This window comes from Hyperolius riggenbachi, chromosome 8, assembly GCF_040937935.1.
Source record: "Hyperolius riggenbachi isolate aHypRig1 chromosome 8, aHypRig1.pri, whole genome shotgun sequence".
Taxonomy (NCBI): domain Eukaryota; kingdom Metazoa; phylum Chordata; class Amphibia; order Anura; family Hyperoliidae; genus Hyperolius; species Hyperolius riggenbachi.
Genome location: NC_090653.1, coordinates 298,439,136 through 298,457,832, shown reverse-complemented (window position 1 = coordinate 298,457,832; position 18,697 = coordinate 298,439,136). Strand labels below are relative to the sequence as shown.

General features: G+C 50.3%; 1 protein-coding gene across 4 annotated transcripts in view; it reads right to left on the bottom strand.

Annotated features, from left to right (window-relative positions):
* Positions 1 to 297: 297 nt before the first annotated feature.
* Positions 298 to 18,697, bottom strand: part of ADAMTS13 (ADAM metallopeptidase with thrombospondin type 1 motif 13) — a 115,139-nt gene continuing 96,739 nt past the window's right edge. For 2 of the 4 annotated variants that reach the window (XM_068249215.1, XM_068249216.1), the window contains exons 24-30: positions 16,703 to 16,894; positions 15,334 to 15,538; positions 13,147 to 13,885; positions 10,232 to 10,378; positions 7,092 to 7,268; positions 6,114 to 6,298; positions 298 to 2,023 (exon numbers count right to left, since the gene is read on the bottom strand). In XM_068249215.1, coding sequence (XP_068105316.1) covers positions 1,835 to 2,023; positions 6,114 to 6,298; positions 7,092 to 7,268; positions 10,232 to 10,378; positions 13,147 to 13,885; positions 15,334 to 15,538; positions 16,703 to 16,894 — 1,834 coding nt within the window. In that variant the 3' untranslated portion in view covers positions 298 to 1,834. The remainder of the gene's footprint in view (positions 2,024 to 6,113; positions 6,299 to 7,091; positions 7,269 to 10,231; positions 10,379 to 13,146; positions 13,886 to 15,333; positions 15,539 to 16,702; positions 16,895 to 18,697) is intronic. The other 2 variants (XR_011023252.1, XR_011023251.1) reach the window with 2 other exon arrangements.

The window sequence follows — 18,697 nt, the reverse complement described above, 5'->3', positions numbered from 1 at the left end:
CATACCCACCTTGTGCGGAGGGAGGAGCCTGAGCTGATCCACCCCCCTGTGCTTACATGGAGTCACCAAATATTTGAAGTAACAGATGGAGCGGGGAAGGAGGGATTCATCTCAGTGAGCTGATCAGAAGGAGTTTTGGAAACAGGCACACAAGCCTTGTGAACCTTTTCTGGACATTTTGATACCCTAGGGAACAACCCCTTTGTCACACCCCTCCCCCCCCTCACTCACACACACACACACTCTGTTCCCCTTAATGCAAAGAGCGGTACTATTGTTTACATAAAAAAAAAAAGATCTGTTTAATGTAAGTTTATATGTTAAATATTTGATTTATCAGAAATCTTATAAGAGGAAATAGAAGAATTTAATAACAGTTATTCAGGTCTTTTCATCAACGTAAGCACCTGTCGCATGCTTGCAGAACATTACACAGTTCTCTACTGCAGTGGTGCTGAAAACAACAACCCCAGCGCTGGCGATTCATCTCAAAACTGGATGCTTGTTCCAAAGACACATGTCAGAGGTGCGATTCCTGCTAACTTCCTGTTTCCTGTCTGTGCCCAGGAATTCTCCAAACCAGTGACACAGACAGTTATAAAGAACTCTCGCTTACCCCCCATTGTCTTCAAAACTGATTAGAAAAGTGTCTGCTTTAGTCTGATAATTTCCGATGAGTTCAGCTCTCCGACCCTCCTGCCCGGGAGGCTTGTGTCCAGCCACAGATGTGAATACAGCATCTAACAGCTCGAATGTTTCATCAGCTGATCGGGGAACTCTATAGAGATAGGAACAGTTCAGATCGGGTGAGGTTTGTGTCTGGAGGGGACGATGACCTAGGGGGGACGATGACCTGGGAGGAGGATGACCCGGGGGGATGATGGGGGGGCGATGACCTGGGGGGACGATCACCCGGAGGGACGATGACCCGGGGGGGGACGACCTGGGGGGGACCAGGGGGGACGATGACCTGGGGGGACGATGACCCGGAGAAACCATGACCTGGGGGGACCATGACCTGGGGGACAATGACCTGGGGGACAATGACTGGGGGGGCGATGATCCGGGGGGACGATGACCTGGGGGATGATGACCCGGAGAAACCATGACCTGGGGGGACAATGACCGGGGGGGCGATGATCCGGGGGGGACGATTACCTGGAGGGACGATGACCTGGGGGTACGATGACCTGGAGAGACGATGACCTGGGGGGTACGATGACCTGGAGGGACAATGACCTGGAGGGGCGATGACCTGGGGGGGGACGATTACCTGGAGGGACGATGACCTGGGGGTACGATGACCTGGAGAGACTATGACCTAGGGGGGGCGATGACCTGGGGGGGGGGGGACGATGACCTGGAGGGACGATGACCTGGGGGGTACGATGACCTGGGGGGTACAATGACCTGGGGGGTACAATGACCTGGGGGGGACAATGACCCGGAGAGACGATGACCTGGGGGGTACGATGACCTGGAGGGACAATGACCTGGAGGGACGATGACCTGGGGGGGACGATTACCTGGAGGGACGATGACCTGGGGGTACGATGACCTGGAGAGACAATGACCTAGGGGGGGCGATGACCTGGGGGGGACGATGACCTGGAGGGACGATGACCTGGGGGGTACGATGACCTGGGGGGGTACGATGACCTGGGGGGACAATGACCCGGAGGGACCATGACCTGGGGGAACGATGACACGGAAGGAAGATGACCTGGAGGGACGATGACCCGGGGATGATGACCCGGGGGACGATGACCCGGAGGGGCGATGACCTGGAGGGACGATGACCGGAGGGGGGGGGGGGGGGACGATGGGGGGGGGGTCACCCCAGCCGGTCTGCGCTCGGAATCAGCCTCCCTTTGGTCTTCGCGAAGTACTGCGCCCGGAAACTGACGCGGTCTTGTGAGAAGTCGCCATTGAACTCCACCTCCGCCCAGCTCCCCTCCGACTCCCAGTAGAATAAGTTATTTCCGTGGAATGCTGTGGACTTCATATTCCTCATATCTCGAATCTGCAGAGGAGGAAACACACAGACAGATGGGATCAGTGATTGGACAGAAGCCAGGGTCCGGGGGTCTGACATCTGCAGGACAGAATCTATACAAAGCACTTCACAATAGACTTATTGAGGGTCTTAAAGGTGTTTGCCTTCTTAAAGAGAACCCGAGGTGGGATTTACTTATGCTAGAGGGGCACAGAGGCTGGTTGTGCACACTAACACCAGCCACTGTTGCCCCATGGTGTGCCTCCAGGACCCCCCTGCGTGCCGCTATCCCCCCCGCAGTGCTAGCGACACAGAGCACGTCGCCAGCACAATGTTTACCTCTCGCCTGTCTGTTAGCGCCGCTCCCCCGCCTCCTCCGTATCGGCGCTACCCGCTGATTGGAGGGAAGTGACACGGGCGGGTAGCGCCGATACGGAGGAGGCGGGGGAGCGGCGCTGACTGACAGGCGAGAGGTTTACTGACGAGTGCCGTGCAACCCTGGATGGTCCAGATGGATGGAGAGGTGGAGTTCAATGGATGCAAGAATTGTGAAGCTGCTGTCAAATAATAAAGGGTCTTATGTTAATATGTAACTTGACCTGTTAAGATGTTTTTAATTGAAATAGCATTTGATTTCAGTAAATATGTTGTTGAATATAAAAATTCAACAAATGACCATTTTCAGCTCTTTACTAGAGATGGCCCGAACCTCTGATTTTAGGTTCGCGAACTTCCGCAAAAGGTTTGGTTCGCACGAACTTTCGCGAACCGCAATAGACTTCAATGGGGATGCGAACTTTGAAAACTAGAAACACTTATGCTGGCTACAAAAGTGATGGAAAAGATGTATCAAGGGGTCTAACACCTGGAGGGGGGCATGGAGGAGTGGGATAGATGCCCAAAGTCCCGGTGAAAAATCTGGATGTGACGCAAAGCAGCGTTTTAAGGGCAGAAATCACATTGAATGCTAAATTGCAGGCCTAACGTGCTTTAAAACATCTTGCATGTGTATACATCAATCAGGGAGTGTAATTAGAGTACTGCTTCACACTGACACACCAAACTCACTGTGTAACGCACCGCCAACAGCTGTTTGCGTAGTGACGGCCAGAGTGCAGGCCGTGGCAGTTTTCCAGCCCATATGGTCGCCGGGCTGTGGTAGCTAAATGATAGAACAACAATGACTGTCCAGCTGATCAAATTTGGTCTGTCCACAATGAAGCAACAACCTTATTATCTTCTTGTATGTAGGTAGGCATAGGTACTGTAGGTGCCCCAGTATAGGTAGGTAGGCATAGGTAGGTGTCCCAGTATAGGTAGGTAGGCATAGGTAGGAGTCCCAGTATAGGTAGGTAGGCATAGGTAGGTGTCCCAGTAGTTAGCTAGGCATAGGTAGGAGTCCTAGTATAGGAAGGTAGGCATAGGTAGGTGCCTCAGTAGTTAGCTAGGCATAGGTAGGAGACCCAGTATAGGTAGGTAGGCATAGGTAGTTGTCCCAGTATAGTTAGCTAGGCATAGGTAGGTGCCCCAGTAGTTAGCTAGGCATAGGTAGGAGTCCCAATATAGGTAGGTAGGCATAGGTAGGTGCCCCAGTAGTTATCTAGGCACAGGTAGGAGTCCCAGTATGAGTAGATAGGCATAGGTAGTAGTCCCAGTATAGGTAGGTAGGCATAGGTAGGTGCCTCAGTAGTTAGCTAGGCATAGGTAGGAGACCCAGTATAGGTAGGTAGGCATAGGTAGGTGTCCCAGTATAGGTAGGTAGGCATAGGTAGGTCCCCTAGTATAGGTAGGTAGGTAGGTGTCCCCGTATAGGCAAGTAGGTGCCCCAGTAGTTATGTAGGCATAGGTAGGTGTCCCAGTATAGGTAGGTAGGCATATGTAGGTGCCCTAGTATAGGTAGGTAGGCATAGGTAGGTGTCCCCGTATAGGTAGGTAGGTGCCCCAGTAGTTAGGTAGGCATAGGTAGGTGTCCCAGTATAGGTAGGTAGGCATAGGTAGGTGTCCCAGTAGTTAGGTAGGCATAGGTAGGAGATCCAGTATAGGTAGGTAGGTGTCTCAGTAGTTAGCTAGGCATAGGTAGGAGACCCAGTATAGGTAGGTAGGCATAGGTAGGTCCCCTAGTATAGGTAGGTAGGTAGGTGTCCCCGTATAGGCAAGTAGGTGCCCCAGTAGTTATGTAGGCATAGGTAGGTGTCCCAGTATAGGTAGGTAGGCATATGTAGGTGCCCTAGTATAGGTAGGTAGGCATAGGTAGGTGTCCCAGTAGTTAGCTAGGCATAGGTAGGAGTCCCAGTATAGGTAGGTAGGTGTCTCAGTAGTTAGCTAGGCATAGGTAGGAGACCCAGTATAGGTAGGTAGGCATAGGCAGGTGTCCCAGTAGTTAGCTAGGCATAGGTAGGTGTCCCAGTATAGGTAGGTAGGTGCCCCAGTAGTTAGGTAGGCATAGGTAGGTGTCCCAGTATAGGTAGGTAGGCATAGGTAGGTGTCTCAGTAGTTAGCTAGGCATAGGTAGGAGTCCCAGTATAGGTAGGTAGGCATAGGTAGGTGTCCCAGTAGTTAGCTAGGCATAGGTAGGAGTCCCAGTATAGGTAGGTAGGTGTCTCAGTAGTTAGCTAGGCATAGGTAGGAGGCCCAGTATAGGTAGGTAGGCATAGGCAGGTGTCCCAGTAGTTAGCTAGGCATAGGTAGGAGTCCCAGTATAGGTAGGTAGGCATAGGTAGGTCCCCTAGTACAGGTAGATAGGTAGGTGTCCCCGTATAGGTAAGTAGATGCCCCAGTAGTTAGGTAGGCATAGGTAGGTGTCCCAGTATAGATAGTTAGGCAGGGCCTGGCTGGCACAGTAATAACAATTACCAAGGTCCAGCTGCAACAGATAGGGCTGCATAATGCAGTGTCAGTGAGCAACACACAAAAATACACATCAGGAGAACATTAGCTCTCAAAATAGCTGTTGTGGGGTGCTACTTTAGCAATAACAATCAGCCAGGAGCAAGCTAACAAGCCTACAAGAGCCTAACTAATCTTTCCCTATGAGAGTCTGCCAGCTGCTCTCCCTCCTCTAATTACTGCAGGCACACGAGTGAGTGTAATGGCTGGCGGTGCCTGCCTTACATAAAGGGGGGGGGGGGGGGGGTCTCCAGGGCTTAGTGTAGCCTGATTGGCTACAATGTGCCTGCTGACTGTGATGTAGAGAGTCAAAGTTGACCCTAATGGTGCATTATGGGGACGAACCAAACTTCCGCAAAAGTTCGCGTTCCGTGGCGAACACGAACCACCGAAAGTTCGCCTGGAACCGTTCGCGGGTGAACCGTTCGGGCCATCTCTAGCGCTAGCACTTTGGCGATTAACGGCAAATGGCCGCTAATCGCCCTAGTGTGAATGGGCCCTTAGAGCCCAACTGCTCCTCCCTGCGTCTCCTCGTTCCACCGCTGCCCCCCGTTCAAATCTCCCGCCGGCTGCTTCTTTGAGCTGCTCGTCTTGAAGGGGGGGGGGGGGGGGTAGAGGTGTGGCTGGCGGCAGGGTGTGTGTGTGAGGGGGGGGGGGCTAGAGGTGTGGCTGGCGGCAGGGTGTGTGTGTGTGTGTGTGTGTGTGAGGGGGGGGGCTAGAGGTGTGGCTGGCGGCAGGGTGTGTGTGTGTGTGTGTGAGGGGGGGGGGCTAGAGGTGTGGCTGGCGGCAGGGGGTGTGTGTGTGTGAGGGGGGGGTAGGGGCATGTGGGAGGGGGTCAGGGGTTTAGAGATATGGTGGGGGTCAGGGGGGTTAGGGGTGTGGTTTGAAGACAGGGGAGTTAGGCAGGCGTATGTGAGAAGGGGGGCAGAGGGGTTAGATGTATGGCGGGGGTGAGGGGCAGGGGAGATAGGACTATGTGGGGGAGAAGGGGTATGAGGGAAGGGGGATGGGGGTAAGGTTGTTTGGGGGGGACAGGGCAGTTAGGCTTATGTATAGGCTAAGCTAGAGGTATGTGGGAAGGGGAGGTTAGAGGTATGTGTGTGGGGGGTGTGGCTGGGGGGCAGGGCAGTTAGGAGTATATACAGGCTAGGCTAGGGGTATGTGGGAAGGGGGGTAGGGGGAGCAGAGTTCCAGAGTTATATTTCCAGGGACAGATGGGCCAGCTACTCACCAGGATGTAATCAGAATGGGTCTTGTTGGCTGCCTTCTCCAGGTCCATATACAAGGCATGGACTACGATGGTGTACTTGGGCGGGACGTCGATGAAGATCCGGCAGGCGGGAACATCTGACCCGGGCTGCGGCTGCACGGGGTTCTGTATGTCTCCCTGCATGCCGAAAAGCTGAGCGTCGCAATCTGTAGGGGGAATTTAAAGTAAAAGTCATTTTTCATTTAACTACTTGACCACTACAGGTGGTGTTTTTTCCTAATGGACCAAAACAATTTTCACATTTCAGCGCCATTCATTATCTAATAACTTTATCACTACTTATCACACCAAAAGGATCTATATCTTGTTTTTTGTTTTTCTTTTGCCACCAATTAGGCTTTCCTTGGGCGGTACTTTTCGCTAAGAATTATTTTATATGCATTTTAACAGGAATAATAAGAAAATAAAGGAAAAAAAATCATTATTTCTCAGTTTTCAGCCATTATAGTTTTAAAATAAAATGTGCTTCTATAGTTAAAATCCACACATTTCATTTGCCCACTTGTCCCGGTTTACGTTATGATGTCCATAGTACAATGTATAGTGACAATGTTTTATTTGGAAATAAAGGTGTATTTTTTTTTTCAGTTTTGTTGTCCGTTTACACTGTATCACTAACTACAAGCCCGTATTTGCTGTATAATTTTCGATCCACTTCTCACATGTACACCACTTTGTATTGGTCATTCGCGTGGAATTCCAATAACATTGATTCATGTTTGTGGCAGTAATGTGACAAAATGTGGAAAACTTCAAGGGGGCCGAATACTTTTGCAAGCCACTGTACACACACACACACACACACACACACACACACACACACACACACACACACACACACACACACACACACACACCACACACACACCACACACACACACACACACAGTACACACACACACACACACACACACACACAGACAGATCGCCATACTGTACCCTGGTGATACTTCTGAGGGGTCGGCTGGCTGTAGTATTTGAATGCAAATCCGTTGCCGGGGTGAAACTGCCGCTGTGTCACAATCACTGAGTTCGATCGTGTATTCACCTTCACCGCAGAGAGGTGCGTGCACGCCTTACGCCACATGGATCTGCTGTGGAAAATGACCAGCTCACCTGAAATTAAAGCGAAAAACTAAATGTTAAAGACCACCTCCAGCCAAAAAAAGGTCTCAATGGCAAAACATATATGTAGTCTAGGCACTGTGTTAGATGAACATATAAAGTTTACATCTGGTACATCACAGTGGATAGAACAGACTCACTTTTATATCTGTAAGTAGCACCTCCTTATTCCTCCTGAAGCTGAAAGCATTGTGCCCTCCTCTTCAGTCTGGGTAACTCCCCTGCCCCTCCCTCCCCTGCTCTCTGCCCGCCTGGATCAAATTACTTCTCTTTTCACAGTGTGTAGTACAGAGAAAAGACAGGAAAACTGCTGCAGCCTATCTTATTATGTCTGTCTGCTATAATCCCTATTTCAGATGTCAGTCTGTGTGCCTAGATTAGGTCACATGGACATGAGGGATGGCTTTATGTCATCAATCCCCCAGCATCCTTTGCACCTATGGTTTGGAAAGAAAAAAAGGCCTACGGTTCAATTTCACGCTGGGGGCATGGATTTCAAGACCATATGTGGCATACGGACCCTGGGGGTGAGAAAATCCCTCTTTATCATGTGTGATTTCATATATCTTGGCAATTTATTAGGTTTAAAGCAAACTGTAATTTATAATTTAGGTACTCTTTAAGGTGCGTTCCTGAGGGTGCGTTCACAGTACAGGGACTGCACTGTACGTATGTTTCTCTGCTATAGTCGCTCCCTTTTTGTATGTGCCTGAGGAAGCAGACAACAGACCCACGAAATGCATTGCAGCACTTTTTTTGGAGTAAGAAATAAACGATTGTTCTTATTTGATATCTAACTACCGTGTCGTCGTCAGGGAGGTAAGTCCACCACTACAATCAGCCGCCCCTGGTAACCAACTCTTGTAACCAGTGTACCACACACGCAAGTTCAATTTTGACACAATCACAAGAACAATTAAATAAAGATATAAATTAGATGTAATAATATATACATTTTCATTTCTAAATGTGTTCTGTGCCATCACTGCTGTGTATAAAGGCAGAAAACAAACACCTTAGAAAATGTACCTGACATTAACTAATGTATTCCTCATTTATATCAATCAACATCACTACATTTATTACAGTGAAGAAATACATTCTATCTAATGTGTCCCTCTGACAAATAACTTTCTTTGAATGTAAACTTTAAATTTAGGTTTTAGGTAATGACTTTCACACAACCCACCACGCTCCATTCATTTTTTGACAAAAATTGATCAGACTACATAATGCTGTTATCTGGAGGCACGTGATTCCCTAGTTCTTTTAGAAGGTAGGTATTAGGTAGTCAAGTGCCACTCTAATACAAGAATTAGGTAGCCATGTGTCCACTAATATAAACATTAAGCTACTGTGACCCCCTTTAAAAGTACCGCTGCCTCCCTCGCCATGCTTTCCCCACCCCTCCCCCATGCACTCTGATTGGATGGGGGGGGGGGGACACCAGTAGGACAGGAGAATCGACATCCCCAGGCTCTGCTTGCCTCTTTGCACTGGGGAGAGGTTCTGCATAAGGGGTAGTTCAAGTCACCGGCCTCATGGAGGGACCTGGCTGTAGGGTAGCTTGCTGCCATGCCCCCAAAACACCTACAAGCCCTAGGCAGTCACCTTCTGGAAGATCCGGCTCTAAGGTGACAGGAAGGGGGGCGTGGCAGCTCAGGGTACCAGGCAGCTGGTGGCAGCTCATGAGGAGATGAAGATCTATGAATTAGTACAGCAAATCTTTTCTTTAGTTTGAAAAGAAAAACTGAACTCTTTTCCTTTTCCAAAACTTTGCTGATAATATTTAAAGGGGCACTATGGCGAAAAAAATCAAAATTTAAAATATGTGCAGACAGACAAATAAGAAGTTGGAGAAAAGTAATGTATGGCTCATTTTACTCTGGAAAAAACCTATGTTGCTGTCACTTACGGTAGGTAGTAGAAATTTGACATAAGCGACAGGTTTTGGACTAGTCCATCTCTTCATAGGGGATTCTCAGCAAGGCTTTTATTCTTTATAAAGATATTCCCTAAAAAGGATTTAAACAATGATGCTGGCCAGCTTCCCTGCTCGCTACACAGTTTTTGGGCAGTTGTGCAGAGCAGCTGCCATTCACTAAGTGCTTTTGAAAATAAATAAATCCCTGAGAATCTCCCATGAAGAGATGGACTAGTCCAAAACCTATGTCTCACTACCGAATAAAGTTAGTGCGGGTAACTCACAATTTTTCACACTTTGCCAATGCCGGCTTGACCCTCTAGCACTAAAATGGTTAATTAAAACCAATTCACCATAAAGCAATCTTAATGATTGGACTGCCTTGGGGATTTGCTAACCAAATGATATCAACAGTATTTACACAACATTTCTCTTGCATGTAAAATGAGCTCAAACTTTGCATTTCATAGGGTCATTTGTGCTGTAAACTTAGGGTGTAGCTATCCCACAGCACTGTGGGATAGCTACACCCTAAGTTTACAGCACAAAAGTGCACTTCTTTGGGGGGGATCAGCAAAGACCCCTGCAGTAGGCATTCGCTTATGACCCTATGAAATGCAAAGTTTGAGCTCATTTTACATGCAAGAGAAATGTTGTGTAAATACTGTTGATATCATTTGGTTAGCAAATCCCCAAGGCAGTCCAATCATTAAGATTGCTTTATGGTGAATTGGTTTTAATTAACCATTTTAGTGCTAGAGGGTCAAGCCGGCATTGGCAAAGTGTGAAAAATAGTCCAAAACCTAGACAGCAACATAGGAGAAAAATAATTTATGGCTCATTTTACTCTGGAAAAAACTTACTTCTTATTTGTCTATGTTTGCACACATTTTAAATTTTAAAATGTTTCGCCATAGTGCCCCTTTAATTGTAAATGTTCTTTTAAAGGCTTAGAAAGAGAGCATTGAACATTAACAAAGGCACAGAACAGGACTAAACTATGTAGAAGGTAAGTTTGAAAGTCACCGACCAGCCGAGCAGTTGAGGGTGCTGGACAGGAATCTGATGACGAGGATTTCCCCGAGAGGCCGTCCGATGGAGAATACACAGTCCTTTTCCAGTAGACCCGTAGTGTTGATGACCCCGGAGGAGTTGAGGAACAGCCGCCCACAGACCTCTGTATCAGAGCACAAAGCACGGGAGAGAGCTCAGCAGGACCGAAATGTATAATACTAGCCAAGCAACCAATGACAGCGCCTCTAGTGGCCAAGGCGGGTATAGTAGGAGATTGTTATCTGTATCCACTGGCCTCTGCAGCATATTCAGTGAATACAGATAATAATGAGGACAGTATAATGAGGCCCTAGCAAAGTAATAGATTTAGGGCCCACTTGTGGTCTCTTTGGTGAGCTAAAGTGGAGAAAAGTCAGATAAGGTGACTGGTGGGCTCCTTGACACCCACTAGGCCCCAGGCACCCGCTTAGGTCACCTGGTGGATGATCCTGCTTTGAGCAGGGGCACAGAGCTGTGCTCATACCTGACTCTGTAAGGTTCCGCAGAGCTGCTCTATGCTCTGTACACACACTGCTGCTCCATGCTCTGTACACATGCTGCTGTGCCATGCTCTGTACACACACTGCTCCTCCATGCTCTGTACACACACTGCTGCTCCATGCTCTGTACACACGCTGCTGCTCTATGCTCTGTACACACGCTGCTGCTCCATGCTCTGTACACACACTGCTGCTCCATGCTCTGTACACACACTGCTGCTCCATGCTCTGTACACACTCTGCTGCTCTATGCTCTGTACACACGCTGCTGCTCCATGCTCTGTACACACACTGCTGCTCCATGCTCTGTACACACTCTGCTGCTCCATGCTCTGTACACACTCTGCTGCTCCATGCTCTGCACATACACTGCTGCTCCATGTGCTCATACCTGACTCTGTAAGGTTCCGCAGAGCTGCTCTATGCTCTGTACACACACTGCTGCTCCATGCTCTGTACACACACTGCTGCTCCATGCTCTGTACACATGCTGCTGTGCCATGCTCTGTACACACACTGCTGCTCCATGCTCTGTACACACACTGCTGCTCCATGCTCTGTACACACTCTGCTGCTCCATGCTCTGTACACACGCTGCTGCTCTATGCTCTGTACACACGCTGCTGCTCCATGCTCTGTACACACTCTGCTGCTCCATGCTCTGTACACACTCTGCTGCTCCATGCTCTGTACACACTCTGCTGCTCCATGCTCTGCACATACTCTGCTGCTCCATGTGCTCATACCTGACTCTGTAAGGTTTCGCAGAGCTGCTCCATGCTCTGTACACACGCTGCTGCTCTATGCTCTGTACACATGCTGCTGCTCCATGCTCTGTACACACACTGCTGCTCCATGCTCTGTACACACTCTGCTGCTCCATGCTCTGTACACACTCTGCTGCTCCATGCTCTGCACATACTCTGCTGCTCCATGTGCTCATACCTGACTCTGTAAGGTTCCGCAGAGCTGCTCCATGCTCTGTACACACGCTGCTGCTCTATGCTCTGTACACACGCTGCTGCTCCATGCTCTGTACACACGCTGCTGCTCCATGCCCTGTACACACGCTGCTGCCCCATGCTCTGTACACACACTGCTGCTCCATGCTCTGTACACACACTGCTGCTCCATGTGCTCATACCTGACTCTGTAAGGTTCCGCAGAGCTGCTCTATGCTCTGTACACACACTGCTGCTCCATGCTCTGTACACACACTGCTGCTCCATGCTCTGTACACACACTGCTGCTCCATGTTCTGTACACACACTGCTGCTCCATGTTCTGTACACACACTGCTGCTCCATGCTCTGTACACACACTGCTGCTCCATGTTCTGTACACACACTGCTGCTCCATGTTCTGTACACACACTGCTGCTCCATGCTCTGTACACACACTGCTGCTCCATGTTCTGTACACACACTGCTGCTCCATGTTCTGTACACACACTGCTGCTCCATGCACTGTACACACGCTGCTGCTCCAAGCTCTGTACACACACTGCTGCCCCATGCTCTGTACACACGCTGCTGCTCCATGCTCTGTACACATGTACTGCTGCTGCATCCGAAGTCAACTGTAGCTTGACATTCTGATGTCTCAACTTGTGGCTGTCCCCAGACACTGCGCCGGCCCTGGTCTGAGGGGGGATTCTGGGCACCAGTAATTTCCCCCTAAACTTGGTTATGTCCTAAGCATTATCACTGCACTGTGTGGTAAAAATGCTTGATTGGCTGTCGTGTACTACCTGACTTAAAGAGAATCCCTGACCAAGAATTGAACTTCATCCCAATCAGTAGCTGATACCCCCCCCCCCCCCCCCCTTCCCATGAGAAATCTATTCCTTTTCCCAAATGGATCATCGGGGGCGCTGTATGGCTGATATTGTGGTGAAACCCCTCCCACAAGAAACTCTGAGGACCATGGTCCTGGCAGTTTCCTGTTTATGAACCTCATTGCATTGTGGGAAATAGCTGTTCACAGCTGTTTCCAACTGCCAAAAAAGCAAGCAGAATCTCCTTCCAGTGACATCACCTGCCAGCAGTAAAAATGTCACCATGTGATAAATGTCAGAATGTAAATCGGGGAGAGGAAAGATTTTACAATGGGCAAACACTGACTAAATCATTTATACATAATTATTATAAAAATAAAGCACTTTTTATTACATTATTTTCACTGGAGTTCCTCTTTAAGGGTGAAAGGTCAATACATGGCACCATGGGAAAGTATGGGGCAGATGTGAACATTACGTAACATTCCCGGTAACATATTCGTCCATCCACATCCAATTATCCCCGTGCAAGGATCTGGTTCAGCTCACGGTCATTCCTTTTCCTGTAGAAAAAACATGAGTTGCCATACCTCTAGTAGCGTGTAGTGGACTCACCTGTAGCGCCCTCCTGTGGTTGTGCTCCGCCAGGCCTCTCTGGTGCTGGAATAGTGACAGCTGATTTCTGGAGGCGTGTCTCTTCATCTGGGGAGGGCGGCGTCCTTGACGTCTCCAGCGATTTCTGGAGACGTGTCTCTTGATCTGGGGAGGGCGGCGTCCTTGACGTCTCCAGCGATTTCTGGAGGCGTGTCTCTTGATCTGGGGAGGGCGGCGTCCTTGACGTCTCCAGCGATTTCTGGAGGAGTGTCTCTTGATCTGGGGAGGGCGGCGTCCTTGACGTCTCCAGCGATTTCTGGAGACGTGTCTCTTGATCTGGGGAGGGCGGCGTCCTTGACGTCTCCAGCGATTTCTGGAGGAGTGTCTCTTCATCTGGGGAGGGAGGCGTCCTTGACGTCTCCAGCGATTTCTGGAGGCGTGTCTCTTCATCTGGGGAGGGCGGCGTCCTTGACGTCTCCAGCGATTTCTGGAGGCGTGTCTCTTCATCTGGGGAGGGCGGCGTCCTTGACGTCTCCAGCGATTTCTGGAGGAGTGTCTCTTGATCTGGGGAGGGCGGCACATGCTTTGCATTTGGCTGTACCGCCTGTGTGTCCGCAGCGCAGGCTCTCTCTGAACAGCCGCGGCGGGTGATCGGTTTGGCGGTGTGACCGCAGAACGTGGGGATCACTCGCTGGTGGGTCAGTGAGTTGATGCAAGACTCTTCCCTCCGTTGGATGCCGTTTCCACAGCTGGCTGAACACTGCCGGGGGGGGAAATGGAAGGAATAAAGAACCGCTACAGGAAACATTCCCACATCCCGCTACCCAATCATCATTCACGCTACAGCAGCGGAATCAGAACCTTTGAATCTCTACTTAGGAATATCAGACACCTTATAACTTCCAGCACAGCAGAGGATGAGGATCCCCCTTTTCACTCGGTCTCTTTCATCTGATGAGACTTCTAACATCCATTACTTCACAGCAGTGACTGATAAGCCAGCAACTGTAATAGCTAGAGCCTTGGTGGGGTCCGCTAGCAGAGTCACACCTGGGACAAGCATCCAGCCAATGGAGAATCAATACAAGGGTTCTAGGGTCAAGCAAAGTTTGGGCACCACACTATAAAAAGGGCATTGACCTTCTGGAACGGGTACAAAGACAGACAACTAAAATAATCAGAGTGATGGAAGATCTCGCTTACCAAGAAAGATTGGAGAAACTGGGCTTATTTAGCTTGGAAAAAAGGCGACTGAGAGGTGACCTGATTACTGTGTATAAATACATCAGAGGGCAGTACAGAAGCTTGGCAGATTAGCTTTTTGTCCCTAGTGTTGTACGACGGACAAGGGAACATGATCTGCGTATGGAGGAAAAGAGTTTTTGCCATCTATTTAGAAAGGGGTCCTTCACAGTGAGAGTGGTTAAAATCTGGAATAAGTTACCTCAGGAAGTAGCTATGGCAAACTCTATGGTCCTGTTCAGACTATGTGCGTTCCTAGCTGTTTTGAGGGAACGCATACGGGTACAATATACGCATAAAAACGACTATCAATGCTTTCCAATGGCCTCGTTCACATGTATGCGTATGAGACGCATACGTTTCTCATCCGCATTGCTGCATGCAGTTCTGTGCGTCACGCACAGAAACTGACGCAATTACTTTTGCCCCCGGGTCACGTGTGTGTGCAAATTGCAATAGAAAACGCATTCGAACTTGCGTTTCTTTGAATTTATACGCGTTCTACAAATGTTGACAGTCTGAACAGTGCCTATATCTGCATTTAAAGAGGGCTTGGGTGCTTTCCTTGCATTGAGGGGTATCCACGGCTATGGTTTTTAGTTAACTCCGGGAAGAGTTGATCCAGGGATTTATCTGATGGCCATCTGGAGTCAGGAGGAAATTTTTCCCTTTTAAGGCTAACTGGCCCAGACCTTGTAAGGTTTTTCGCCTTCCCCTGGATCAACTGGAATATGTGCAGGTTCAGGATGGGGTTTGGTTTTTTTTTTTTTGGTTGAACTTGTTGGACGGGTGTCTTTTTTTAAAACTAAACTATGTAACTGTATGAGGTGGGGAGCCAGAAATAACAGCCTCCTTATCCCTCTCCCTATAGGATTGCTATATTACCTGACTGGTCTCCCCTGGCTGGTACTGGCCATACAATGCCGAGGCACACTGGGCAGGCTGTATGATGGCTTAGCACGTTACCTGTGTCCAGGGTCCCACTTCCCACCTGTAGAAGCATTGGGTGAGGAAGCAGGGGATGACAGACAGCGGCCTCTCATGGGCTGGACACAATGCTGGGTCCACCTGTGTGTCCACCCCAGCCACTGTCTGTGCACACACCACTGTCTGCCGGGACATTCCGAAACCACAGGGGGCGGAGCAAGGGCTGCTCTCTACCACATGCCACCTAGTGGAGGAAAAAGAGAAGGCAGGTTACAAAAGGATCATCCCACACAGAGCTAATATAATATGCTGAAGAGTACACCAGTCCTTTCTACAGTATCTGTCAAAAGCTACAGAGGTGAGAGCTCTGCAGCCCTGAGTTCCCCTGCGTCTCACCTGGGGGGCGGGGCTGTATCTGACCTGGGGGGCAGGGCTGCATCTCACCTGGGAGGGGGCAGGGCTGTATCTCACCTGGGAGGGGGCAGGGCTGTATCTCACCTGGGAGGGGGCAGGGCTGCGTCTCACCTGGGGGGCGGGGATGTATCTCACCTGGGGGGCAGGGCTGCGTCTCACCTGGGAGGGGGCAGGGCTGCATCTCACCTTGGGGGGGCGGGGCTGCATCTCACCTGGGAAGGGGCGGGGCTGCATCTCACCTGGGGGCAGGGCGGCATCTCACCTGGGAGGGGGCAGGGTGGCGTCTAACCTGGGAGGGGGCAGGGCAGCGTCTCACCTGGGTGGACAGGGCTGCGTCTCACCTGGGGGGACAGGGCTGCGTCTCACCTGGGGGGGGGGCAGGGCTGCGTCTCACCTGGGGACAGGGCTGCGTCTCACCTGGGAGGGCAGGGCGGCGTCTCACCTGGGGGGCAGGGCGGCAACTCACCTGGGAGGGGGCAGAGCGGCGTCTCACCTGGGGGGACAGGGCTTCCGTCTCACCTGGGGTGCAGAGCGGCGTCTCACCTGGGAGGGGACAGGGCTGCGTCTCACCTGGGGGGGCAGGGCTGCGTCTCACCTGGGGGGCAGGGCTGCGTCTCACCTGGGAGGGGACAGGGCTGCGTCTCACCTGGGGGGGCAGGGCTGCGTCTCACCTGGGGGGCAGGGCTGCGTCTCACCTGGGGGGGCAGGGCTGCGTCTCACCTGGGGGGACAAGGCTGCGTCTCACCTGGGGGGCAGGGTTGCGTCTCACCGGGGGGGTGGGGCTGTGTCTCACCTGGGGGGGCGGGGCTGCGTCTCACCTGGGGGGACAAGGCTGCGCCTCACCTGGGGGGGCAGGGCGGCGTCTCACCTGGGGGGACAAGGCTGCGTCTCACCTGGGGGGGCAGGGCTGCGTCTCACCTGGGGGGGGAAGGGCGCCGTCTCACCTGGGGGGGCGTGGCTGTGTCTCACCTGGGGGGGCATGGCTGTGTCTCACCTGGGGGGGCAGGGCTGCGGGTTACATGACTCCTGCTCCTGAGGGTGAGGAAGATGTTGGCACTCTGTATCTGGAACGATCTGCTCCTCCTCAGTCACATTATGCTGCTGGGGGTCCCGAGTACAATAGAGAACACGCTGCAAAATCCCCCCTCCGCATGTCACACTGCAGGAGCCGCTCTTAAAGCGCCACCTAGAGACCGCAAGAGAAACCGCACAGAAAAGTGGTCAGATCACTGGGCCCGCCCATACAGACATGAACCAATCATTTATCAACTGCCCACATAGCTCCGCCCCTAATGCAAATCTCTATCTAGCCTGGAGTTTCTTGTGTTATAAAACTTTCCAAACTTTCCAAACAAAATTCAGTCTGTTTTCTGGAGCTGGACATTTTGAGTCCGCTACTCCTACAGTCCTTAGACGCGCTGATTCTGGCTTGCATGCAAATATAATGCAAATTGTATGCAGTTTGAAAATAGGGTGATCAAATCCACTCCATGCTGAAACCGATTGCAAGCTGCTTACCATTTGCAAGAAATATGAATACAAGCCATTATTATTTGCCTCTCATCGATCATCTCTCAGGGCTGGGACCCACTAGGGCGTTTTTGGCAGTGTTATGGGATCGCCGACAATCGCTGGTGATTCCCAAAAACAGTTGCCAAAACGATTTTGAAAAACGATTTTGCAGAGATTTGGGAGGCGAGCAATTTTAAATAAAGATATTTATACTTACCGGGTGCCCTTATTTCCGTCTGTAGCCCCGCCCCCTAGCAGAAGAGCTCACAGACGCTTCTCTGATTGGTCCTAGAGAAGCACCTATGACCTCTTCCTTTAGGGGGCGGGGCTACAGACGGAAGAAGGACGCCTGGTAAGAATAATAAAGTTTATTTTAAAAAAAGACACACGTATCCCTAATCGGAAGCGCTGTGCACTCCGTTTCCTGTACAGCGATTCTAAGCGTCGGGAATTGTGAGTGCAATCGCCTAGGAATCGCTGCACACAGCTCTGCGGTGATTCATAGGGGGTTCCAGGCCTGACAGCAACAGAATAAAGCTGTACTGGTGATAGGGATCCCCCTCTTCACTCGGCCTCCTCCAACTGACATTCCTTCCAGTAGCTTCCACTGCAGTAACTGGCAGGTCAACAGTTGTCACAGAAATATAATGGATGGATAGAAGTCTTGTCTAGAGGTGGTCAGAACATTTCAGCACAACACCCAGTGGCGTAGTTTGCCTTCTTAAAACAGAAGGTATTTGCGATAATTCAGCTTTAAGTGAACATCTGTGGTTACCCACAATGCACCGCTACTGAATATACAAATTATCTCTTTATACCCCTGAAAACCAGGCTCACATCCAGAACTGCTGGTGTATAGTGAGCCTATAGCTTATACATGTTACAGAGCTGCTGGTGTATAGCAAGCCTATAGCTTATACATGTTACAGAGCCGCTGGTGTATAGCGAGCCTATAGCTTATACATGTTACAGAGCCGCTGGTGTATAGCAAGCCTACAGCTTTACATGTTACAGAGCCGCTGGTGTATAGCAAGCCTATAGCATATACATGTTACAGAGCCGCTGGTGTATAGTGAGCCTATAGCTTATACATGTTACAGAGCCGCTGGTGTATAGTGATCCTATAGCTTATACATGTTACAGATCCGCTGGTGTATAGCGAGCCTATAGCTTATACATGTTACAGAGCCGCTGGTGTATAGCAAGCCTATAGCTTATACATGTTACAGAGCCGCTGGTGTATAGCAAGCCTATAGCTTATACATGTTACAGATCCGCTGGTGTATAGCGAGCCTATAGCTTATACATGTTACAGATCCACTGGTGTATAGCACGCCTATAGCATATACATGTTACAGAGCCGCTGGTGTATAGCGAGCCTATAGCTTATACATGTTACAGAGCCGCTGGTGTATAGTGAGCCTATAGCTTATACATGTTACAGATCTGCTGGTGTATAGCGAGCCTATAGCTTATA